This window comes from Solanum pennellii, chromosome 5, assembly GCF_001406875.1.
Source record: "Solanum pennellii chromosome 5, SPENNV200".
NCBI classification, from domain to species: Eukaryota; Viridiplantae; Streptophyta; class Magnoliopsida; order Solanales; family Solanaceae; genus Solanum; species Solanum pennellii.
Genome location: NC_028641.1, coordinates 71,573,535 through 71,595,636, shown reverse-complemented (window position 1 = coordinate 71,595,636; position 22,102 = coordinate 71,573,535). Strand labels below are relative to the sequence as shown.

The following is a 22,102-nucleotide window of genomic DNA, read 5'->3' as shown; positions in this document are numbered from 1 at the left end:
CACATGATATATTTTCTACTAGCACATGAATCTCTAACACGACTAGAAGACTTCTATCCCGAAAAGAAAGTGTATAGTGCTACAGCAACTTCATTAATAAGAAGGCAAATTATGGACATAGACCAAGCAGAGATACATATCAACATGTAAAACACTGCAATAGACATACAACTTCAAAACTCATTCATTAACTGTCCATTCTCACATGAACAATTTTCCATGTTATGTCAAACAACTTGAACAGGTATAATGTTCAGTTCTATAAGCCAGAGAGAATCTGGCATCAAGGAGGAGTCAGTATTTAGAACCAATTGATTGTAGACTATTCTTTAGGTTCTTTATACAACACCAATAAACCAAACACAACAAGAGAATAAGTATCTGACTTAAGCCACTAACAATTTCTTGAACCAAATAGCTCCACCATATTTATTCAGTCATCTTCACTGGGGAACATTACAAATCTAATACACTATTTTAGAGAAGTTATGTCACCAAACGCTTATTGTATACATCATATAACCACGTCTCTTTCAATGAGTTGGATCAGGATTAAATTTTGCAGCTTCCCTCCAGATGAGCTCCTTGATATTATCTTCAGTGAGAGATGGCTGCTCAAAATCCAAACTGAAAGGCCTCGGACAAACAGGTTCTTCGTTGATTTCATGAAGAGGTGCTAAGTATGGGTGACAGAGAGCTTCATCAGCTGCAATAATCCAGAAAAGGGCTATTAACCAGAAAATCTTGTTGTAGTCTTCTTTTTCAAATTTCATTAGCATTTCAGTAAATTTAGAAAGATTTTGTGTGGAAATGAGCCTTAATACTCAAAACTACATTGTAAATTCTTTACCAGTAATACGCCTGCTTGGATCAAAGATGAGCATCTTTTCAAGCAAATCTACAGCTCGGGGAGATGAATTTGGGAATCTGGCAGCAAATTGTTGCCTTGGGTACCTTGGAAGTTGTCTAACGTATCTCCGGGCATTATTACTCCGGAGAAACCCAAGGCTGGCATCATCTGGTGAGCCTATTAGCTATTGAAAAAACCAAATAGAGCATGTCAGTTGAACTGGATCAGCTCCAAGCAAAAAGGAACTTCTAAATGCATGCAAATTAACAGAAAATCCTGAATAAGTAGATAGAAAAGGTGCACAAAGTTCAAAAAACAAACAAAGATCAGAAGGAGAAATCAAACATGGAGCTCTTCTTATTCAAAGATTTCATCATTGTTCGACATACTCCTGCTAAAGCTAAGGTATCTGTTAGGATGATGCATGAATTCAAAAACTACAAATGCTATCTACTAGTATACCTCAGTGATAAGTCTCAACTGGTGTACGTAATCTCTGCCAGGAAAAAGGGGTTGTCTTGTCAATATTTCACCGAGTATGCAACCCACTGACCAAATATCAATTGCCGATGTATATTCTGAACAATTTAGTAGCAACTCTGGTGCACGGTACCAGCGCGTCACACAATATTCCATCATGAAATCTGTCTCAGTTGTCGTCCTTGCTAGCCCAAAATCTCCAATCTTTAGGTCACATTTTGCATTGACAAGCAAATTGCTGGGTTTTAAATCACGATGCAAGATATTGGCAGAGTGAATGTACTTAAGTCCTCGCAGTATTTGGTACAGAAAATGCTACAAAATGAAAAAAGGCAACCACATATAATGTTGTATAAAAATGAAGATAAGTTCCAAACAAATGCACATTATTATGGGAATATAAAACAACAATAAAATTTGTCTGTATATATTCGTAATTCTTACATCTGATTTACAATATGTGGACAATTTGCATCGTTTTCAGGTAATTAAATACGAATATAGAACCAAAAACCTTAAAACAATGGGTGAAGCAGCCCATGACCTTTTAAACCCTTTTCAAGCCCTTATACAATTCAGTGGAACACCAGATAACCCAGTAAAGGAGACGATAGTAAGCCGGAATTTTTTTAAGAGCAATGCACCTTGGAGGGATAGGTTAATTCATACAGAATATATCACTCAGGGTAACAAAACACTGCCAGGCTGTTCCTAACAGTATTGAAGAACGAAGATAGGTAGCAAGGTCAAAACAGGCCATAAGAATCTCTTCCAAAAATCTCTAGTGATTCTGAACCAATCAATCATTATTCTAAATCTTTACATGCATCCTGGAAGAGAAACAAATATTAAGAATCTGCGCAAGATGGAAAGTCATAATATAAAATAGTTTGTTTGGACACCAGAAAAGTGTTTACCGCTATGACTATGATTCAATTCAGAACGACATCTCCAAATAATAAATCCAGCTAGCTGATTAGATTAAAAAAAACAATTAAGGAATATTAGTACACAACATGAAGTGTAGCTTACTCGACAGTGTTCATCAGTCAGCTGTTGGTTGGAATGAATAATCTGATGAAGATCAGTGTCCATCAGTTCATAAACAATGTACACATCATTAAAATTCTTCTTTTGAGGAGGCCGTATAACATCTTTAATTGCAATCACCTGCATATTTGGAAAAAGTTGCATGTAAGTGGGATTCTACATCACCTTTCACAAGATCTTAAAATGCTAAGTATTCCAGAAGTACAAGAACAGTACTCAGAGATAAACAACAATAAATTATGATAAATGCACATGCTTCCCATTTTTCAAGTGGTAAATCTTATGAATAAAAAAACAATAGATCATCTTAACCTTACAAATGGATTGAACTTGACAATGAAACAGTCAATTTTGAAAGAAGTATTCACTTCAAACTTGTACTCTTCGAACACTAAAATTCTATACTTATGCAAACTTCCCTTTTGTTTCTACGCCTCTATTTTCCAACTGAAGGCAGGAGATGGAGATGGAGATGAAAATGGAGAGGGAGAGGGAGAGGTGACAGTAATATTCATTCCGTTCTTGTTTCTGCCTTTTCTCTTTTCCCCCAACATTATACATGAAAGTATGAATATAACTGGCGATACCAATGCTTACTGACATCAGAACCACTGAAAACAATATAGTGTCTTTAGAGGCCCTAAGTTCTTTTCACATTGCCCTTCCTAGCCTGCATCCTTTTCTTCAGCCTATTCTAGTGATATAGCATACACCTCAAAAAACCCAATACAGAGATAAACAAAATCAAATTTCCGTGTATATTACATACAGCAAAAAACAAGGGAAAAACCACATATAAAAGGACAAGAGGGAAGTAGTGATAGATGTCAACTTTTTAGTGAATAAACAAGGCAAAGACATTGGAAGATAAATTGGTCGAAGAGGCACGGGTGCAATATTCAGATTTCTGGAAAGGTACAATACTCACATTCTCATGATCCATGTGACTGAGAAGCTTTATCTCTCTTAATGTCCTTTTGGCATCTATTACATTATCAAATGCATTCCCAATCTTCTTAATAGCTACTTCCTCACGTGTCTCCGAGTTCACAGCAGCACTGCAGCAAAAAATTAAAAAAATATATATAAACATGCAGTTTACCGTCACATAGTAATAAAATAGAAGAGAAACAATTTCATAGAGGATAAGTGCAACATATAAGATCCTATTGCAACACGGGAAAAATTTAATTAAATACTCTAGAACTTGCATAACACGGGTTTCAAAAAAGTCACATGATATATCATGTATATCATGAACATACTGAACAACTTCCAAGAGCTTTCATTAGATTGGTGGGACATGCATATACAAGCAAAAAGTAAGTTTGAGCAGATAATGGTCATGCGAACGGAAACATAGAAGCAACCATACCCCTATACCTTCTGTGTCAAAAAGACTAAAATCTAATGGAAACTCATCATAAGAGACCTTATAGCAGTGTTGTATTAGGAAATGAACAATTGAAGAAGTGAATATCATTAAGCATCTCTCTCTTTCTCTTTCTCTCATAAGACAGAGATATGGCTGAGCATGATCTGATTCAGTTTTTCACATATCAACCACATAATGTTGCAAATTCACTGGATCCAACTTCAATTATCGAATACTTTGAAATCTTCCATGTTTGAACTAAATGAAACTCCCTCAACTTCACTTTATATAATAGTCTTCAATTAGGCAAAGAGTTTGAGAAAGAAAGTAAGATTCTTTGGCATGACATTTCTCTACGACTACAGAAACATATCCATGTCATAAAATGAGAAGTTTAAAGTTAAAAGAGTTCTGATATCATTTTTTAAGATTCTAAAACAAAACAAAGGGTGTAATTAATAGTTTGAAACCTATAGACAACAATCACAAAGAGCTTAAACCAAGTAATAGTTGAAACGATGAAGCTATAACCTCAAGGTAAACAAACTTAATCTCCGTGCAGGGACAAGCTTTTCTCCTCTTCAGAGAGCAGTATTTATGTGATACACACAAAAACTAACATACCTGTATAACTAATAAGAGGGTAAAAAGAGATACAGGGTTTAAACCTAAAAACAGGACAGCCGGTGCACTAAGCTCCCGCTATGCAGCCCGCCTGTTTACACAGCACGAACCCCAACAACTTTACCAATTAAGCCATTAATACCCATACATACAAAAAAGATGGAATTATTGTTTTTTCTTACCAAACCATTCCATTAGCTCCACGACCAATAGGTCTAATAGGAGGAACATATTTTCTTGAAACTTCAAACAGAGAGCCGTGCACATTATACTGAACATAACGACCCCCATGAGTTGGAACCCCTCTTATGTTACTGTGCCCACCATGATCAGCTGAACTTGAATCAAGAGACATCTCAAATGAAATTAACCCCAAAAGGGATCTGAAAAACTCAAAACAAGAAAAGGGGTTGAAGAATCTTGAACTATAACCACTCTAAATTAAAAAAAAGCTCCTTTTTTTCCCCAACAACAAGAAGAGAAGAAGAAGAGAAGAGTAAATGGAGATTTGGTGTCTTTTCCTTTTTGGGTGGCTAAATTGTGATTCCCTTTTCAATTTTCTAGAGAGTCCCTGCGTGATCATGTGGGAACTTTTGAACTGGAACGCTGCCATTGTTGTTGCCCGTGAAGAAAATTGACTTTGCATATCTTTTTCTCCTTCTCTTTATTGTTGTACTGGATGAGTCCTCTTCAAATTTTCACCACACAAGTGTATAAAGATTTGATTACATACGATGCTCTTCCATATTACCTAATATACAATTATTTTGTGGCCATAATTCTCATTTTAAACTATAGTTAGGGTCATTTGATTCATGGTTATTTGGAATAAAATCAAATACTATCGGAACTTCGAGTAAGGAGTGTCAAAATACAAAAAGGTAAAATCGCGTAGAAATTAAGGAGTGTCAGTATGTAATATATATTAGTAAAAAATAATTTACTCTAGCTACACATTATAATTTTCTGACGATGGGGTGTCGATCGACACCCCTCAATTACATGTGACTACGCCATTGTGCACAAGTTATTCCTAAATTATGACAAAAATTTTGGACACACATATTAATTAAACTAAGGTCCTATTATCCTGAATATTATACACATTTTGACTTACATGGCACACTCTATGACTCCACACGATTGAAGTGCGTGAGATATGTTTGAAGGCCACGAAAGACAAAAAAAGTAAACAAAATTTCTAAAAAATGGTTCAGTGTAATGAGATTTTAATTTAGTTAAAGTATGTCTCTAAATTTCGCTGATATTTTAGGGATACTTGTATCTAATTCTGTAAATTTATTTGTAATTTTGAAAAGAATGTCTCTTTCATTTTTAACTTTTTGATTTCGACTATACATACTACATATTTAAGATCACCAAATTTAAAGGAAATTTGATACATATATCTAATCTAATTTAAGATAACATGATTTAAATCTCTTTTTTACTTTTTTTTTTTCTTAAATTTTCTGTCAAGTCAAACTATAACAAATAAATTAAAACACAAAATATATATGCATCAAAACTTGTATTCACAGAACATTTTTTGGTTGGAGATATAAAATTAATGAAGCATGTGGTTGGCGATATTGAATGATACATGTGAATCTATATATTATTTTACATAGAGTATAGAATATGAGACTAAGTAGGTGTTTGGCCATGTGATATCATATCATGATACGGCATTGTGAGATGGAATCAGTGTTTGGATATGTGATTTTACGCTGATTCCATCTTATGACATAGTATCATCAGATGTGATACAATATCCTCCAAAAATCATGATATGGAATCATATGGGAATACCATATCATTATTCGAGTTATTTTAATACAAAAATTGATCCACAAGTTTATATTTTATTAAAACAATCCCATATTTATATCTACTAACCATTTATTTCACATATAAATAAAAATTATTATTGCATCATTACTTTTTATAATTTATTATTCTCACCGACATAAAATTTATTATTCTCACCAACATATAATAACTTTAACTCACACTTCACGATTGTTGAGTAATAAAATCTTGAAGAGCCCGTGAAAGGTATTTCATTTTTATTCAAATATATTGATGAAACAATTACTTAAGTGGAAAACAAATAATTTTATGATAATTTATTATGCGATTTTACGATTTTTTATTTATTTGATAATATTGAATGAACAATTGGAGCTATTTTAATAGTTTTAAACTTATGGAATTTTTATATTTATGAGAAAATATACAACACCAAAATTTCATATCGCATGTCCAAACAAAACTTCAATTTCATCCCATAATTCCATGTCATAATACCATATCATGATTTCATATCATTATACCATATCGCATGGTCAAACGGATCCTAAATTAGTTACATTAACAGCGTAAGATTAAACTATTTAAACACAAAAATCTCATTATTATTAATCAGTGCATACTATTACTTCTCCAATAAATATCATTACAAGTACTATAATGTGAAATATAACTAGTATGGAAATTACACACGAATGCATAAACCAAATAGAGGCAGAGCCTATGAAAATACATATTTTATAACATTTACATGAAAATGATAGCTAGAAAGAGGTGAAAGACGACAAGCAACGTAGGTGTGACTTAGTGATTGATAAAGTGGATTAACATCTTACGTTAAAATCCCAACTTAACGGCCAACATATATATTTATATCCGACTCCATGAACAAAAGTACAACTAAGCATATGTTGAACTTCATTGAATGTGCAATAAAAATGAAACAAAGTTGCTATTAAACACACAATAAATTTGAAATCAACAAGAATTCATATACTAAATAGTAGCAAAAATTTGACTATTAAAAGACACTAAAACTTAAGTGGAAGGGCTAAAAGTGGCCTGTGACTAAACTTTCAAGCAAAATGGAGCTTTGACACCAGCTAGGGCAAGAATAGTCACCAAATGATATTAAAATATTAACTATACATAGTTATTGCCACAATATTATTATCTTTTCTCAATTTTTTTTAAACTAATTAAGAATTTTTAAAGTTAAGTAATTTTATAGTATTATTATATAAATAGATTTAAAATGCATTTTAAATTATTTTTAAAAATATAATGTAAGTTTAATAATAACAGTCAAAACTCAAAACATTTTAATTCATATATATAAACCCTAGAAAACAACAACCCAAGAGAGCCAAACATTAATATTGTAGTCTTGTGCCCTTGTGTTATACCAATTTGATGATTTGTGAATTATTATTTATATTTGTTATTAATATGAGATTTAATTATGTAATTGTAGTAATTATTATTTTTGTATAAATGTTTTTTAAAAATTTGAAAATATTTCAATAAAGACAATCAAAACTCAAAGTACTTTAGTATTAATAGACATCTATACAGTATAGAAATAATAAAAATCATATGGTTCATAAGTGTCGATCCTATTTAATGACAACCCAAGATAGTTACACATTAGTGTTGTAGTTTTGCATATTTGTTAATTATTGCCCCTGTCCCTAATTACTTGTCTACTTTGAAATTGACACACCTATTAAGAAAACAATAATTGATATGGTAAGTTTACCTTCTTACCCCTATTAATTATGTATTGGATGAATTAAAAATTTAAGATTTCCAAAATGTTCTACCTTTTTCGAAGTAGTAATTAATTAAAAGTATAAGTTTTAAAAAAATATCCTTTCTTAATTTTTCAAGACGGACAAGTAAGTAGGGACAACTAAAAAAAAGTAGACAACTAATTAAAAATAAAAGGAGTATATTTTAAAAAATTAAACTACATATTTAAATAATTAACAGAGTGTTTAGCATTAATGTTGTAGTTTTGCGCCTCTATGTTATGCGAACTTGATAACTTGTGAATTATTATTGATATTTGTTATTAATTTGTACTCTAATTAAGTAATTTTATGAATTATTATGTTTACATAAATTTAAATTATATATTATTTTTATACATGATAGAGGTCAATATATTATAAAAATCATAAAATTAATATAACTTATAATATCAACCCTATTAGTTACACTAAACATTTTTATACTATGTTAAATTAAAGAGTCCGGAACCTAAAGGATATAAAATGTTAACAAAAATTTCGAAACGGTATATGAATTTTTATTTTAACCAAAATGGCAAAATCGCTAGAAGAGCAGAGATTTCGCTTGCCGGAAAAAGCAAAATCGTTGCAATAGCAGCGATTTGCAAAATTTGATTTTTTTTTTAAAAAAAAATTCTTTTTTAAAGATTTCCAAAATAATTTTTTTTTAATGATTTTTTAATAAATCGCTGCCTAAGCAGCGATTTCTTTAATTGTTTTTAAAATTTTTATTTGAAATTGAAAAAAAAAGAAGAGAAATTAAGAGCAAATCGCTGCAAGTGCAATGATTTGTCTCCAAGAATTTCTTTTATATTTTTTAAATCAAAATTTTAAAAATTTTTTGATTACTACTTATTTTTAAAAATCATTAAAAAAAATTATTTTGGAATAAGTAGTAAAGAAATTTAAAAATTATAATTTCTTAAAAAAATTAAAATTTTATTTAAAAATTTTAAAATATTTTTTTTAAAAAAAATTGATTTAAAAATAATAAAAAAGTTTTGGAGACAAATCGCTGCCCTCGCAGCGATTCGCTCTTAATTTTTTTTTTAAAATTTCAAATAAATAATTAATAAAAAATTTAAAAAAACCGCTGCTTAGGCAACGATTTACTAAAAATTATTTTAAAAAAATTATTTTAGAAATCGATGTCAAGGCACTATTTCTTTAAAAAAAAAAATTTTAAAAAAAATTTAAATTTTGCAAATCGCTGCTATTGCAGTGATTTTACTTTTTCTACCGAGCGGAATCGCTGCTCTTTCAGCAATTTTACCCTTTTGATTAAAATAAAAATTCATTTAGCGTTTTGAAATTTTTATTAACATTTAATACTTTTAGGCTCCGAACTTTTCAATTAAAGATCTCTATGTTTTTTTAGCACCCTCCATGTTTTGATATCAAACATTCACATATTCTATGTTAAAAGAATCATACAAGTTTCATCCACCAATAATGTTATTTCTAATTTTCTAAAAAAATCTAAACATTGTATAGATTGAATGTTCTACATAAATGAAAATCAATATAAATTCTATATAAATAATTTTAAGGTAAAAAAATAATTTTATTTTAATATATGTAGTTACAAATACATTTATCTGAATGCGTAAATATACAATTTTCACAGTACATTAAGCCTAAATATTTTATTTTAGAATAAAAATAATGTATTTACAATTGAATTATAATAGAAAAGTTTTAATTTGTTAATTATTTATATTAAAAATATGAAATTAAATCTCATTTTGTGATCTTATAAAATAGCTTCATTGGAGACATAAAGTAGATATTTATTTTTGTTACTTTCTACTTAATTTACTCCACAATTTTAATTTATTAAACAAGAAACAAAATTGTTAAAAAATTCTGTTAGGTGGGAGGAAAAAAATTAATCAAATAATAAATGCTTCATACAATTTACTAGAAAAGAGCCCGACTTAATTTTATTTCTTTATAATAAAGGAAAAAGGTTATAGCTATCTTTTCAGAGTTCTTACTAAATTCTGGACAAAATTTTATAATTCTTCTATTTCTAATTACTTTGATACATTTTTTTTTAATTATTCTTAATTACTTGTTTATTTTTATAACTTTTTAAATTTACTATATCCTTAATTAATTAATTATTTTTAAAAAGGTAAAATTTCTTTAAAATATTAAATTTTTAATCATCCACTTCATAATTAATAGTCGTAAAATGGTAAACTCACTATGTTTTTTCTATTGATTTCTTAATAAGTGTATCAGTTCAAAAGTGAATAAGTAACTAAAGAGAGGGACGAGATGTTTAACATCTCCATTCTTAAATATTTTTCTTGAAAAGTGTGTCATTATTTTCTTATTACCAATTTTTTTATATACATATTAAGAAATCATAAATAAAAATATAATTTTACTAATTCGATCCTTAAAAAATTTCTTAATATTTTTACAAACAAATGTAAACATTTTCAAAAAATGTCAATGGCAAGAGTAATATAAAAAATTGCAAGAGTAATATAGAAAAAAATAATTAATGTTCTTTTTATACTACAATTATTTTTAATAAAATAATCAACTAATATGAAATAACCATATTACTTAATTTTTAAAATCAAATGATAATTTATCTTTTGTGTCTGTTCTACCTTTTCTATTAAATATCATTTATCATGTAACACATTTTTTAAAGTATTAAATTTAATAAAATCAAATTATATTCCCTCCAATTTTACTTTTTATTAGTTAGTATTGAAAATAATAATCAATTAATATTTAGTTATTTTAATTATAAATTTGACAATAATTTATAAGGATAAAAATAAAAAAACTAAGTTCAATTTATGTACTAATCTACTTTCTTAAAGAATGTGAAACACTTCGAAGATTAACTTAATATGAAATAAAAGAAATAATATAATAATATTAAACGGGTATATCTAGTCAATATTGTATAACTATTATTAGACAGAGATTATTATTATTATTGTTATTATTATTATTCTTATTATTATTAACACCACCAATTCCAAATAAGCTTCATTAATGTATTTGATTAAATTAAAAGTGGCTTAGAAAGTAAGTTTTTTTCTCTTTTTGTTCACAAATTCTTGAAAAATGTTATTTTTTTTTCATTTTTCAATAAAAGCTACTCTTTCATTTCTGAAATTGGCATTGAAAAAAAGGGGAAAAAAATTAATTCTCCCTTCTCCCTGAAGAAGGGAAGAAGGCAGACGAGTATTACTAGAATTTCTCAGCTAAAATCCATTGCTAGATCCTCCCAACTGGTACACTTGTTGGAAAGAATGGAAATGTTAACTCTGTGTTGAAAATTCTCTGTTTTTTGATAGTTTTTTTGTTTATATTGATTCTGCATTTTGTTTTTCGTTCTTAAATTGGTAATCAATGGCAGGATGGTCGAAAAGAGTTGATGGGTCAAGTCTAACGAGCTTCAGAAAACCGGAAAACCCAAAAAATGTTGTGAAAAATAAAGTAGATTACGATAATGCGAAGTTGTTGTTCATAGAAGTTTTTACTATATGTTTGAAAGAAGTTGCTGGAAGTTTGTGCTATAGGCCATTACCTCCGATGTTGGGTGATGGGAAATCAGTGGATTTGTTTAAGCTTTACTTGGTTGTGAGGAAAAATGGTGGGTATCAAAGAGTTTCTGAAAATGGGTTGTGGGGTTTAGTGGGTATGGATTGTGGGTTTGATTCGAGTTATGGGATGGCTTTGAAATTGGTTTATGTTCAGTATTTGGGTGTATTAGAGAAATGGGTGTTGAGAGTTAGGGAAACTGATGTTAGTAGTGTTAAGAGTAAGGTGAGTAAATGTGATTTGGGTTCAGGTGGGGATGGAGTTCCTATGGATGTTGAGTTGGATCTGAAGAAGGTTCTAATGAAGATTTCGGATGAAAAAGCTAAAGATGGTGACAATGGGAATGGTGTTGATACTACAGATGGTGATGAGGCTCGGGATTTTGATGTGTTGAATGGAAGTAATGAGAAATTTGATGGTCAAAGTAATTTGGACAGCAATGTGATTACTGTAAAGGATATTGATGAAACTAGGAGTGTTGTCTATGACAAAGAACATTTGAAGTCTGTCAAGGGAAGGGAAAGTGTTAGTGTTCTGCATGGAAATGGAACAGATGAGTCGTTAACGAAGTACACTATGGTTGAGGAAGATTGTGTTAGTAGGAAGAGGAAGCGAGAATCTTACTTGGATATGGTGAAGTGGGTAAGTGAAGTTGCAAAAAATCCTTGTGATCTTGCCATTGGTACTTTGCCAGACAGGTCTAAGTGGAAGGATTATGGGGCTGAAGTGGTTTGGAAGCAGGTTCTGCTGGTGCGAGATGAAATGCTTTTGAAAAAGGATGTGGATCCATGTGCTCAGCAATCAATATGGCAGGTACTTTAGTTTCTTCCTGGAGATTGATACTTCATATTGTTTATGTATTCAGCAGTAGTTATTTCAGACAGCTTGTATATATATGCCGTATTAATTTCATAGAATGTCTTATTTACTTCCGTTCGAGTTGAGAGTTCAACTCGTTGATATAATTTGTTGCTTTTTGGTCATTTTGATGCACATGTATGTGAGTGATGGTGGTGGTATGTGGGTGGTGGGAGAGGGGTAACTGCTTGCCGTGTGATGGATATTGTGTGACATCTTCATCCATGTCTTTCAATTGTATCACTTTTACTTTTGAATTTGTTCTAGAAAAGCCAAAAAGCCAAGGCTGCACTAGCTTTTGAGCAATTCTCTTCTCATGTGATATCTTTTGGGATTGAGCTAGGCTCAACTGCCATATTCTCACATGGCATCTAAGCCAAACTTTTTGATCCATGTAGTTGTTTCTCAATGTTGGGTTTCTGTAATCTAGACTTCATTTGAGTCCTTTGTGTGAGGGACTGTCCCATATTGGTTGAGGGAATGAGTTGTAGCCTCCTTATATATGGTCTTGGACAGTTCTTCCCTCGTGAACTAGGTATGAATGCGTATTGATACTTTATTCACTGTCTTTTATGAGACTACTCATAGACCTTACATATTAGAATTATATATCATTGGTATTCTTTTGGGTTGAGTTAGACCTAAGGGCTAAATCTTCATCCAATATATAAAACTACCTTGCTTTTACATTCAATTATGAAGTTGACTTAGAAAGGCACAATTAAAGTTGCATTAGGAGGCATTATGAATGCAATGTGCAGGTTCTATAATCTATCTGTAGGTTAATAGGGGCAGCTGTTTCATTGTGTTTATAGTAGGATGAAATCCTCTGAATGAGGCTATTTACAAAATGTATTTCATAAGTTTATGAGATAACACATTTCTTGGATAGCAACGACAGGTCAAAAATTGTGTTGAGGATAGGAGCCATATTATTCTGTCAAATACAGAAATAGTTGGCTTTTTAGAGATATGTTATGGCTTTGACTCATCTGAATTGTGGTAGGTTGTTACATAGACATGTCAAAGAGAAGAAAACGCAGGACATATGTACTTCAACATGGGTAAAGATGGTCTAGACATTTTCTGCTAGGACAATGAATAATCTTTGACTGGTTATTTATCTGTAAGGCAAGCTAGCAAATACACAATCAATAGTTGGAAAACCTAGCCACACCAAGGCCCAAGTTTATTGGAGGGGTTAAAGGATTTTTAAACGAAAGCTTATGGTTATGCTGTCATCACTGAGACTGATATGTTATTGCTAATTATACTCTATTTGAGCTTCTGTGTTGAAATGTATTGAAAACTCTATTTCAGCTTCTGAAATCTGATGATTTAGTGACATTAGAAATGTACTCCCTCCGATTCAAAAAGAGTAGCCTAGTTTGACTTGACACGGAGTTTAAGAAAATAAAGAAGACTTTTGAATCAAGTAGTCCTAAATTGAAGTTATGTGTGATGTACAAAATTGTCTTTTAATCTTGTGGCCTTAAACATGCCACGTTGAAAACTGAAATTAAAATGTTACCAAAAAAAGGAGGTCATTCTTGTGAGTCTTTCTTTTTGAAACAGAGGGAGTAATATTTACCATTTTCCTCTCAAAATACTCTTCCTTCCTTATGAGCATGCACTAAAGTGTTCTTACTTTTTCTAATGAAAATTTTCACTTCACTAATTTTTGTTTGAATACTCTATTCTTAGTCATTTTTAATTTAGTACAATTTTATATTTTGCTATTGAACTTGGTGGTTTTAGGTCCATTAAAGTCTAGGATGCCCCAAAGAATGGTTACGGAATCCTGTAGTCTAGTTAGTATCCTTTTGGAGGTTTGGAATTGCTTTGGAGAGAGCTAAAACTATTACTTTCCCGGTTACATAACATAAAATGTTTTTTTTGACTGAATACAAAGTTAAATATGCTATTTTTACTTGTATTATCTGGGTATTAGTGAGATAAAATTGTATAGAATGTTCATAATGGATGAAAGTTAACTGGGGGAAGAGCAGTTTATATCCTATTAAGGATGTGACAAACGTTCAAAGTCTAGCTGGCATTTTGGGCTGCGGAGTGGGGAAATTGCCCACAACTTATTTGGGTTTGCCTTTAGGTAATACACACAAAGATTTGAAGATATGGGACAACATAGTCGAGAAGACTGAAAAAAGACTAGCTAGATGGAAGGCTCAATACATTTCTTTTGGTGGTAGAGACATTCTTATCAACTCTGTTCTAGATTCTCCCCCAACATATGTTATGTCTCTTTTCACTATACCGGCAGAAGTGGTTAAGAAATTGGACAAACTTAGGAGAGATTTCCTTTGGCATGGCTGCAAAGAGAACAAAGGATACAATTTGGTCAAGTGGGCGACAGCTTTGCATAGAATTGCATAGAAAAGATAAAGGAGGCTGGGGCATTAGAGATTTGAGGAAGCATAACAACAGTCTTTTGATGAAATGGTTGTGGAGATACACAGAGGAGAGGCAAGCTTTGTGGAAAGATTTAATCAAATGTAAATATGGGGAGGATGGATTCTGGTGTAGTAACATAAGCACGGATGCCTATGAAGCGGGAGTTTGGAGAGCTATTAGAAACTTATGGCCCAAGTTAGAAGCAAATTTACATATCAAGGTGGGGGATGGAAGGAGAACTAGATTCTGGTGGGATGTATGGATCAAACAAACCACCCTAAAAGACTTGTTTCCTGATCTATTTATTTTGTGCACCAATTCTGAGGCAATGATCAGTGATTCCTGGACAGTACAAGGTTGGAATCTCTATTTCAGAAGACTTCTAAATGATTGGGTAATAGAGAGAGTAGCCAAATTGTTGGAGGAAGTGGGGGATTTTGCAGGCACCAATACTGACAATGATGTTGTTAGATGGTCACACAGTAAAGATGACATCTTCACAGTTGGCAGGGCATATAAAAAGGAGTGCAACTTGCAAAGTAGCAGATACCAGAGTTCATGGAAAAATATTTGGAGGACTGCAGCACCAACAAAAGTTAAACGCTTTACTTGGCTGGTCACCAGAAAGGCATGCTTGACACATGAAGTCTTGAGGAAAAAAAAAAGATCATAATTCCGTGGTGCTCTTTATGTGGAAGACAGGGGAAACTAACAGTCACCTATTCTTACATTGTACTTCCACAGCACAAATATGGTCCATGTTTCTCAACTATTCAGAAGTGAAAAGGACTATGCCCGAACATACAGCTGATTTACTTAGTTCTTGGATCAGGAGATGAGGTAGCAAGAGACAAAAGACCTGGTGGAATTTGATTCCACATTGCATTTGGTGGTTAGTGTGGAAGGAGAGGAATAGTAGGAATTTTGAAGATATATCCAATTCCATTCATAAGGTTAAGTGGAATTAAATTGTATCTCTATATTTTTGGTGTAAAGAGATAGGACTAGAGGATTCAGATCAACTTTTTGATCAACTCTTAGAATTCTTAGGATCCTTGTAACTATTTTGCTCTTTGTTTTTTTTCTGATTTTCTAAAGGTCCCCAGCATATCCTTATTGTTGAAGAATACAATGTTTACCAATTCTCAAAAAAATAAATAAATAATGGAATGATTTCCGACATTTTGAACTATTCAAAATAAAAGATGTCACTTCTATTTCTGATTAAGTTGTTTTTTGATGAAGTCTGATTAAGATGTTAGAACATTATGAAGGGCTCTGGAAGCAAAACGTAAAGTAAGATGGCACTCCCTTTGGTTCACTTTAAGTGATTTTGTAACCTTCCAAATTTGGTAAATAAGTGAAACTTATTAAAATAATAGAAGGTATTAGTTTTTCTCTCTACAAATTTACTCGTCTAATACATGATATATGGAAAAATTTCTTCAAGGTCTTCACTACTTAATTAATATTGAAAAAGAGATACAAGGTAGGTTGTAGCCTCTTGAGTAATGTTGCTATTAAGTGGTTTCTTAATGGGTGTACCAATTCTCAAAAATGACTTGTTATGGATTAGAGATAGTATATATATAATATACTTGCCATTTTTTGAAAAAATGGAAGTATATAGGTACAGATTGATGAGTTTCTTCATCAGTCATACTTAATTAGGTAGTGATAGCTATAAGTTAGAATATATTTGAAGGAAAAGTGAAATGGTGAAACTATGAAACCTGCCAATTGGATAAAAGCCTGAGTTTAAATGGAGAAGCACCAAAGTACAATGATTTTGGCATCTATTGGATGAACCGGGAACCATATTCCACCTACTGTTGTATATCTCTGAATTTGGCAAATTATTACTATTGTTATTTTCATAATCGTGGAATCTGAGGCTCTGAGCTAGCTTGCATGCACTTTGACCTCTCACCATTTTCCGACCCACTTATTGACCACTATGCCACACATTATTATTGTTATTATCATCATCATCATCATCATCATCATCATCATCATTTCATGTAAATTTTGCACTGTGCTGAAGAGAAAAGGAAGAATTATGTCAATTTTCCAAATAGTATCGTATCATTTGTTTAGAATTTGTAGGTGAATTAGTAGAATTTGAAGATGGTACAATTGAAAGGCTTTCATAAAAATTCTCATATAGAAAATAGTGATCTGTCAGAAGATGGGGTGTTCTTGATAGAGAAATGCTGAATAATAGGTTTTGCAATTGCAGGCCTCTTAGATCATGTTTAATTGCTTAACTTTATTAGCAACTGAGATAGCATCCCTTGGTTTATGTGCTTTTTTATGACTGAAAGTAAAACTTCCCCAATTGCACAAAGTTGCAGTACAGAGAGCTTTATCATTTGCCCTTTAGCTTCTATTTTTATCCTTGCCTTTCTGCTTATCTAGCAGGTTATCATGTTTATGTGAACATCCAAAATTTATGGAAGATCAAAAACTTGGTCCAGGCTTTGGCTTAATCGATTCTTTTTTGTCATTTAGATAAAACAGAAGATGCATCCATCTATGTATGATGATAATTCTGGTTCTGGAAGATTAAGATGCAGCCAGCGAGTACTATCTGCAAAAGATCATCTGAAAAAGAGGCGTGCAATGCAGTTTCCTGCATCACCTTCAAGTTCTCATAATGACGAGGATCAGGCCGATGTACCAACTGGTTCTTCTGCAGAGTCGGCAATTGGTTTTTGGTGGAAGCAGCGCAGAAAGAGAATACCTGTTGGGCCACAGTTTCAAGCAGATATTCCCGAATCGATTGAGGAGATCTATGAAAGTGACTCTAAATGGCTGGGCACTGGAATCTGGCCACTAGGCAAACGAGGGAAAAAAAGAACCTTAGTTGACAGAGGTCCTATAGGTAAAGGAAGACAAGATATCTGTAGCTGCAACACTCGAGGTTCTTATGACTGTGTCAAGTGTCATATATCCGAAAAAAGGAGGAAGCTTAAGACTGATTTGGGATCAGCTTATTCTGAGTGGAAATTTGATTCTATGGGTGAAGAAGTTGCACTTTCTTGGTCAAGAGAAGAAGAACACAAATTTCAGGATATAGTGAAGTCGAACCCTTTGTCTGAGGAGAAAAGTTTCTGGAATGAGGTTTTCAAGTTCTTTCCAAACAAAAGCAGGGAGTCTTTAGTAAGCTACTACTTTAACGTCTTCCTTCTACGCCGCAGAGCCAACCAGAATAGGACTAATGCTGGTAATATTGACAGTGATGATGATGAATCAGAATATGGACCTAGATTTGATTGTTTTGGGCGTGATGCTAAGTACTCCATCTTTCGTTCACCAAGTAAAAACACATTTGGATCGGAGGTAGTACATGAATCTTGAAAGAGTGATCATGGCATTTCACAAAACTGTATATTGCCGGAGTTTTCTTGTGCTTTTGCTCTTCAGCAAGTTATTTCTTTTACGACTGCAACACATGATCCAATCTTGGACTTGTACAATTTTTGGGTCAGTGAATTTTGGTGCTTCAACGGAGTTTCAAGGATATCAATTTTTCTCTGTTTCTTAGCCTGCACAGCTTGTCCCCATCGTCTTGATCGCAAACATGTGAACACAATCTCTCTTTAACAGCAAAACATTTTTGTAAGTTGATGTACACATGCTGCTGCAGTTTCTGATATCCTCATGGTATACTTTGAGATTATATTTTCCAACTCTCTTGTCTTGGCTTCTGTGTTCATTTGAAGCCTTTGAATAGTCTTTTTTATCTTCTGTGTGTGTAACACAGAACTGGAGCCTTTCTGCGCAAAGCAAATACTATATCAAGAAGATGTCACTAGTTTTTAGCTGCTTAGAGTGAGCTTCATTAAGGGTAAAACGAGAAGTTTTAAGTTCGTGATGAGTTTTAAGTTTCAAGTCATTATCTCAAGTCACCAAAATAGGCATGAATCACATATATAATCATTTAGGTTATCTGGTAGATGGTAAGAGTTATGCATATATTAGTAAACCGTGCATAACAAAACTAGTTATAAACCGTGCATAACAAAAACGATATTGAATCATATAATTAGAAATACATGAAAAAAGCTGAAATGGAACCCTAAGCATGTGAACAATGCTATTAACACTCACTAAGTAGTAAATCATGCTCAACTAATTGGAGATTTTAAATTAATTTCAACTATATAACGTCACTCATATTTTACAATAAAAATCCCCAATTTCATACTTAAAATCTCAGGTTATATTATCATATGAGTGTTGTTAGAATTGTTTATCTACGTAGAGTATTCTGCTTAACTTACCAGATCGTTTTCGCTCTCCATGGGAACAATTTCGACAGAGTCATAATTTTCATATGGACTTCGAAATTTAAAAAAGTAAATACAGGTAATAGCCGGTTCAAAGGATTTGATATCTACATATTTTTCTTAACTAAATATAAATACTTTAATTTTCTGCCGAGGGGATAAAATTAATGTTAAATAATAGGCAAAATTTTAGGGGAGGAACAATATTGTAAACATGACGGACTATTATTGCTCCATGTGAAAACTCATGGATCACTTTGAGCCTTAACCCAAAGATGCAAGACTATTTTGAGCCTTTCACCCTCGAACCACAAGTTGGCTCCACTTTGGGTCGACAATCCCCCCAACCCAAAATCCTTTTGCCCATTTGTGATTTGACCAAACTTTAAATCCTAACTATACCTCTGAGTTTGAACCAAATCTCTAGGAGATAACTGAACGATATTTGTCATTATAAATTATATCTTACATTAATATATCATTCCAAAAAAAAAAACTACATATAATTAAACGTACTTATGATAGTTAAAATATATGACAAATTTATGTGGTTAACTTAACTATCTCATACATGAACGGAAATTGCCAATTTTTTAGATCCAAAAAATAAAAAATGCCAATTACAAAAAATAAAAAAATCCGACCTGCCGGATTCGAACCAGCGACCTAAGGATTTCAGCAATCAAACTACAGTCCTCCACTCTACCAACTGAGCTAAGGTCGGAATTTGATATAATTAAGTATACCATATATTAATTTTAAGATAAATCTACATTACTTCTAATTAGTTACTCATTACTTATCAGAAGATTATTACCTTGTAATGTACTTAATATATATTACAAATAGTCATTTTTTTTTAAAAATTTTTTTTTTTGCTAAACGTTGTTGTGCTCTAAATTTTGCCTGTGCCTCTTAATCAAGAAACTGTATCGTTGTTAAGTTATTGAATAATGGTACATGGATACAAAGTGAGTAATAATAAATACAAAGCGTTTGATTGTGAGATATTTAAGTAGTTTTTATTTTGAAGGTTAAATTATATTTGAAAATACTTTCTTCGTCCGGTATTATTTGTCATGGTTTCTATTTTTAAAGTCAAGTTATAAAAACTTTGACTAACATTTTATGATGCATTTTTTCATCATATTTATATGCAAAAAAATTGTAATTTATAGTACTTTTCATATAGTTTTAGAATATCTAATTTTTTTGTTTAAAATATCGAATTAATATGATCTAATTTATCTTTGAAAATTAGTCAAATTGACTTTCGATAAGCGTAACATGACAAATATTACTCGACCCAGGAAGTAGGAATAGTGTTTGGTCATGATTAAAGTTATTTTTGACATTTTTTTTGTGATTAATTATGACCAAACATGTATTTTAGAGTTTTAACTTTATATTTCTTTTGTCCACATTCTTCTTCACTTAATTATATATAAAGAATTAAGGTAAGTCAGGTATTGACCATGTTATTGTATTGATCCAAAGGGAATATAGTTTATCAACTATGTTAGAGGCATGTAAACAAAAATTTCACATTATAAAGTGTTTGATTATTATTTGAAATAAAGATTTTTTTACCCCAATTCATTAAGGGGCTCGTTTGAACATAAAAATGCGTGTGTTTGTCCCTCGGGATCAACTCACTCCATTAATACGGTTATAACGGACGTTCATAAAAAATTTCGGTCAAAAACAAGTTTGTATCACGGATCACCAAAAATATATGGACTAGTTTGTACATGAAAATAGGTCTTTTTCCCCTCGGGACCAAGTCACTCCATTAATAAGGTTATAATGGGCGTCCATGAAAAATTTCGACAAAAAACAAGTCTGGATAACGGATCACCAAAAATCCGTAGACTAGTTTGAACATGAAAATACGCCTTTTTCCCCTCGGAACCAACTCAGTCCATTAATAAAGTCGTAATGGACATCTATGAAAAATTTCAACAAAAAAAAATCGACATCTTGATCTTTATAAATCCATAGTCTATAGCACACGAAAAATGATAAATTTGATTTTTCCTGCACGGGACTTGTTTGAAATGAAAATGGGTTCGTTTGCCCCTCGAAACCAACTCACTCATGAATGAAGATGCTAAGTTCATAAACAAAACATTGAAAAAAAATGAACTCTCTGCTTGATCAAGACATCATGGGAAATCAAATAAGTACCTGAAGCAGTGGAGTATGTTGACCATGAGCTTTTGTCATCAGAGTTTACTTAATTTCGTTTATATTTGAAAGCATCTGATGACTGATGTGGTGTAAGGTGAATTATATATCGGTACAAAGGTTTCAATTGTACTTTTTGTTGCATTATTTCTATGCTCTTATCTTTTATCAAAAATACAATAAGAGTAGTTGCAAAGATGTATTCTCCATTTAGCATTGCCATGTATTTACTAATCGTCTTCGTCTTCGTCCTCGTCCTCTTGGTGATATATATTTCCAGTTTCACTTAGAAGTGATGACACAATATTTCCTTTGACAAGTTTACAGTATGAATGTAAAAAGGATTGGTAGGGGCTGAGGATAATACCACTACCACTTTCTCATGTTGGTGATCTTTTCATTTTGGTTATTGATAATAGGCGATAACATCATTGCCATGCCCGACATAGTTCGATAGTGTGTGATGTCCAAGGGCGATAATAAAATGCCATGCTCGACGTCACACTGCAAAATTGTGCTTCTCCCTTTTGCTAGTAAATTGCATTACTGAATTTGCCTTCTCTTTTTACTTGAAAATGCGATCGTTTACCTCATGATACTAACGCACGCGTCGTTACAGACGCCCACACCATTAATAAGATCGTCACAGATGCCCACAAAAAATTTTGGCCAAAAAAGGTCATGGTCATATATCACAAAAAATTCAAGGGAAATAACACATGTAAAATGGAAAATTAGAAACTTCCCGCTCTGGACCTCATTTGAACTTGAAAATGCTAACCCCCCCCCCCCC

The 22,102-nt window shown here is 32.0% G+C and overlaps 2 protein-coding genes and 1 non-coding gene across 3 annotated transcripts; 1 reads left to right on the top strand and 2 right to left on the bottom strand.

The window, feature by feature from the left end:
* Positions 1-160: 160 nt before the first annotated feature.
* LOC107020366 (mitogen-activated protein kinase homolog MMK2-like) lies at positions 161-5,093 on the bottom strand. Its single transcript, XM_015220696.2, has 6 exons — positions 4,562-5,093; positions 3,309-3,438; positions 2,363-2,500; positions 1,313-1,645; positions 851-1,034; positions 161-706 (listed from the first exon to the last, which is right to left on the bottom strand). Exons 1-6 carry the CDS (start codon positions 4,732-4,734, stop codon positions 534-536), a joined length of 1,131 nt encoding a protein of 376 aa, XP_015076182.1. The 5' UTR covers positions 4,735-5,093; the 3' UTR covers positions 161-533.
* Positions 5,094-11,122: 6,029 nt separating this feature from the next.
* On the top strand, positions 11,123-18,591 carry LOC107018630 (AT-rich interactive domain-containing protein 1-like). The gene is made up of 2 exons (XM_015219160.2): positions 11,123-12,373; positions 17,342-18,591. The coding sequence occupies exons 1-2, from the start codon at positions 11,369-11,371 to the stop codon at positions 18,188-18,190; spliced, it is 1,854 nt and encodes a 617-aa protein (XP_015074646.1). The 5' UTR covers positions 11,123-11,368; the 3' UTR covers positions 18,191-18,591.
* Positions 18,592-19,760: 1,169 nt separating this feature from the next.
* Positions 19,761-19,846, bottom strand: TRNAY-GUA. Its single transcript is given in 2 exon segments — positions 19,761-19,796; positions 19,810-19,846. It is a non-coding gene; the product is annotated as a tRNA-Tyr (tRNA).
* Between the last annotated feature and the right edge of the window lie 2,256 nt (positions 19,847-22,102).

Bases quoted from the DNA above. Each gene is read 5' to 3' on its own strand.
- LOC107020366 (XM_015220696.2), bottom strand. From the start codon at position 4,734: ATGTCTCTTGATTCAAGTTCAGCTGATCATGGTGGGCACAGTAACATA. The intron at 1,035-1,312 runs GTATACTAGTAG...TTTTTTCAATAG, and splicing joins AGTTGAGACTTATCACTGAG to CTAATAGGCTCACCAGATGA. The intron at 707-850 runs GTAAAGAATTTA...GGATTATTGCAG, and splicing joins TCCAAGCAGGCGTATTACTG to CTGATGAAGCTCTCTGTCAC.
- LOC107018630 (XM_015219160.2), top strand. From the start codon at position 11,369: ATGGCAGGATGGTCGAAAAGAGTTGATGGGTCAAGTCTAACGAGCTTC. The intron at 12,374-17,341 runs GTACTTTAGTTT...TTTGTCATTTAG, and splicing joins CTCAGCAATCAATATGGCAG to ATAAAACAGAAGATGCATCC.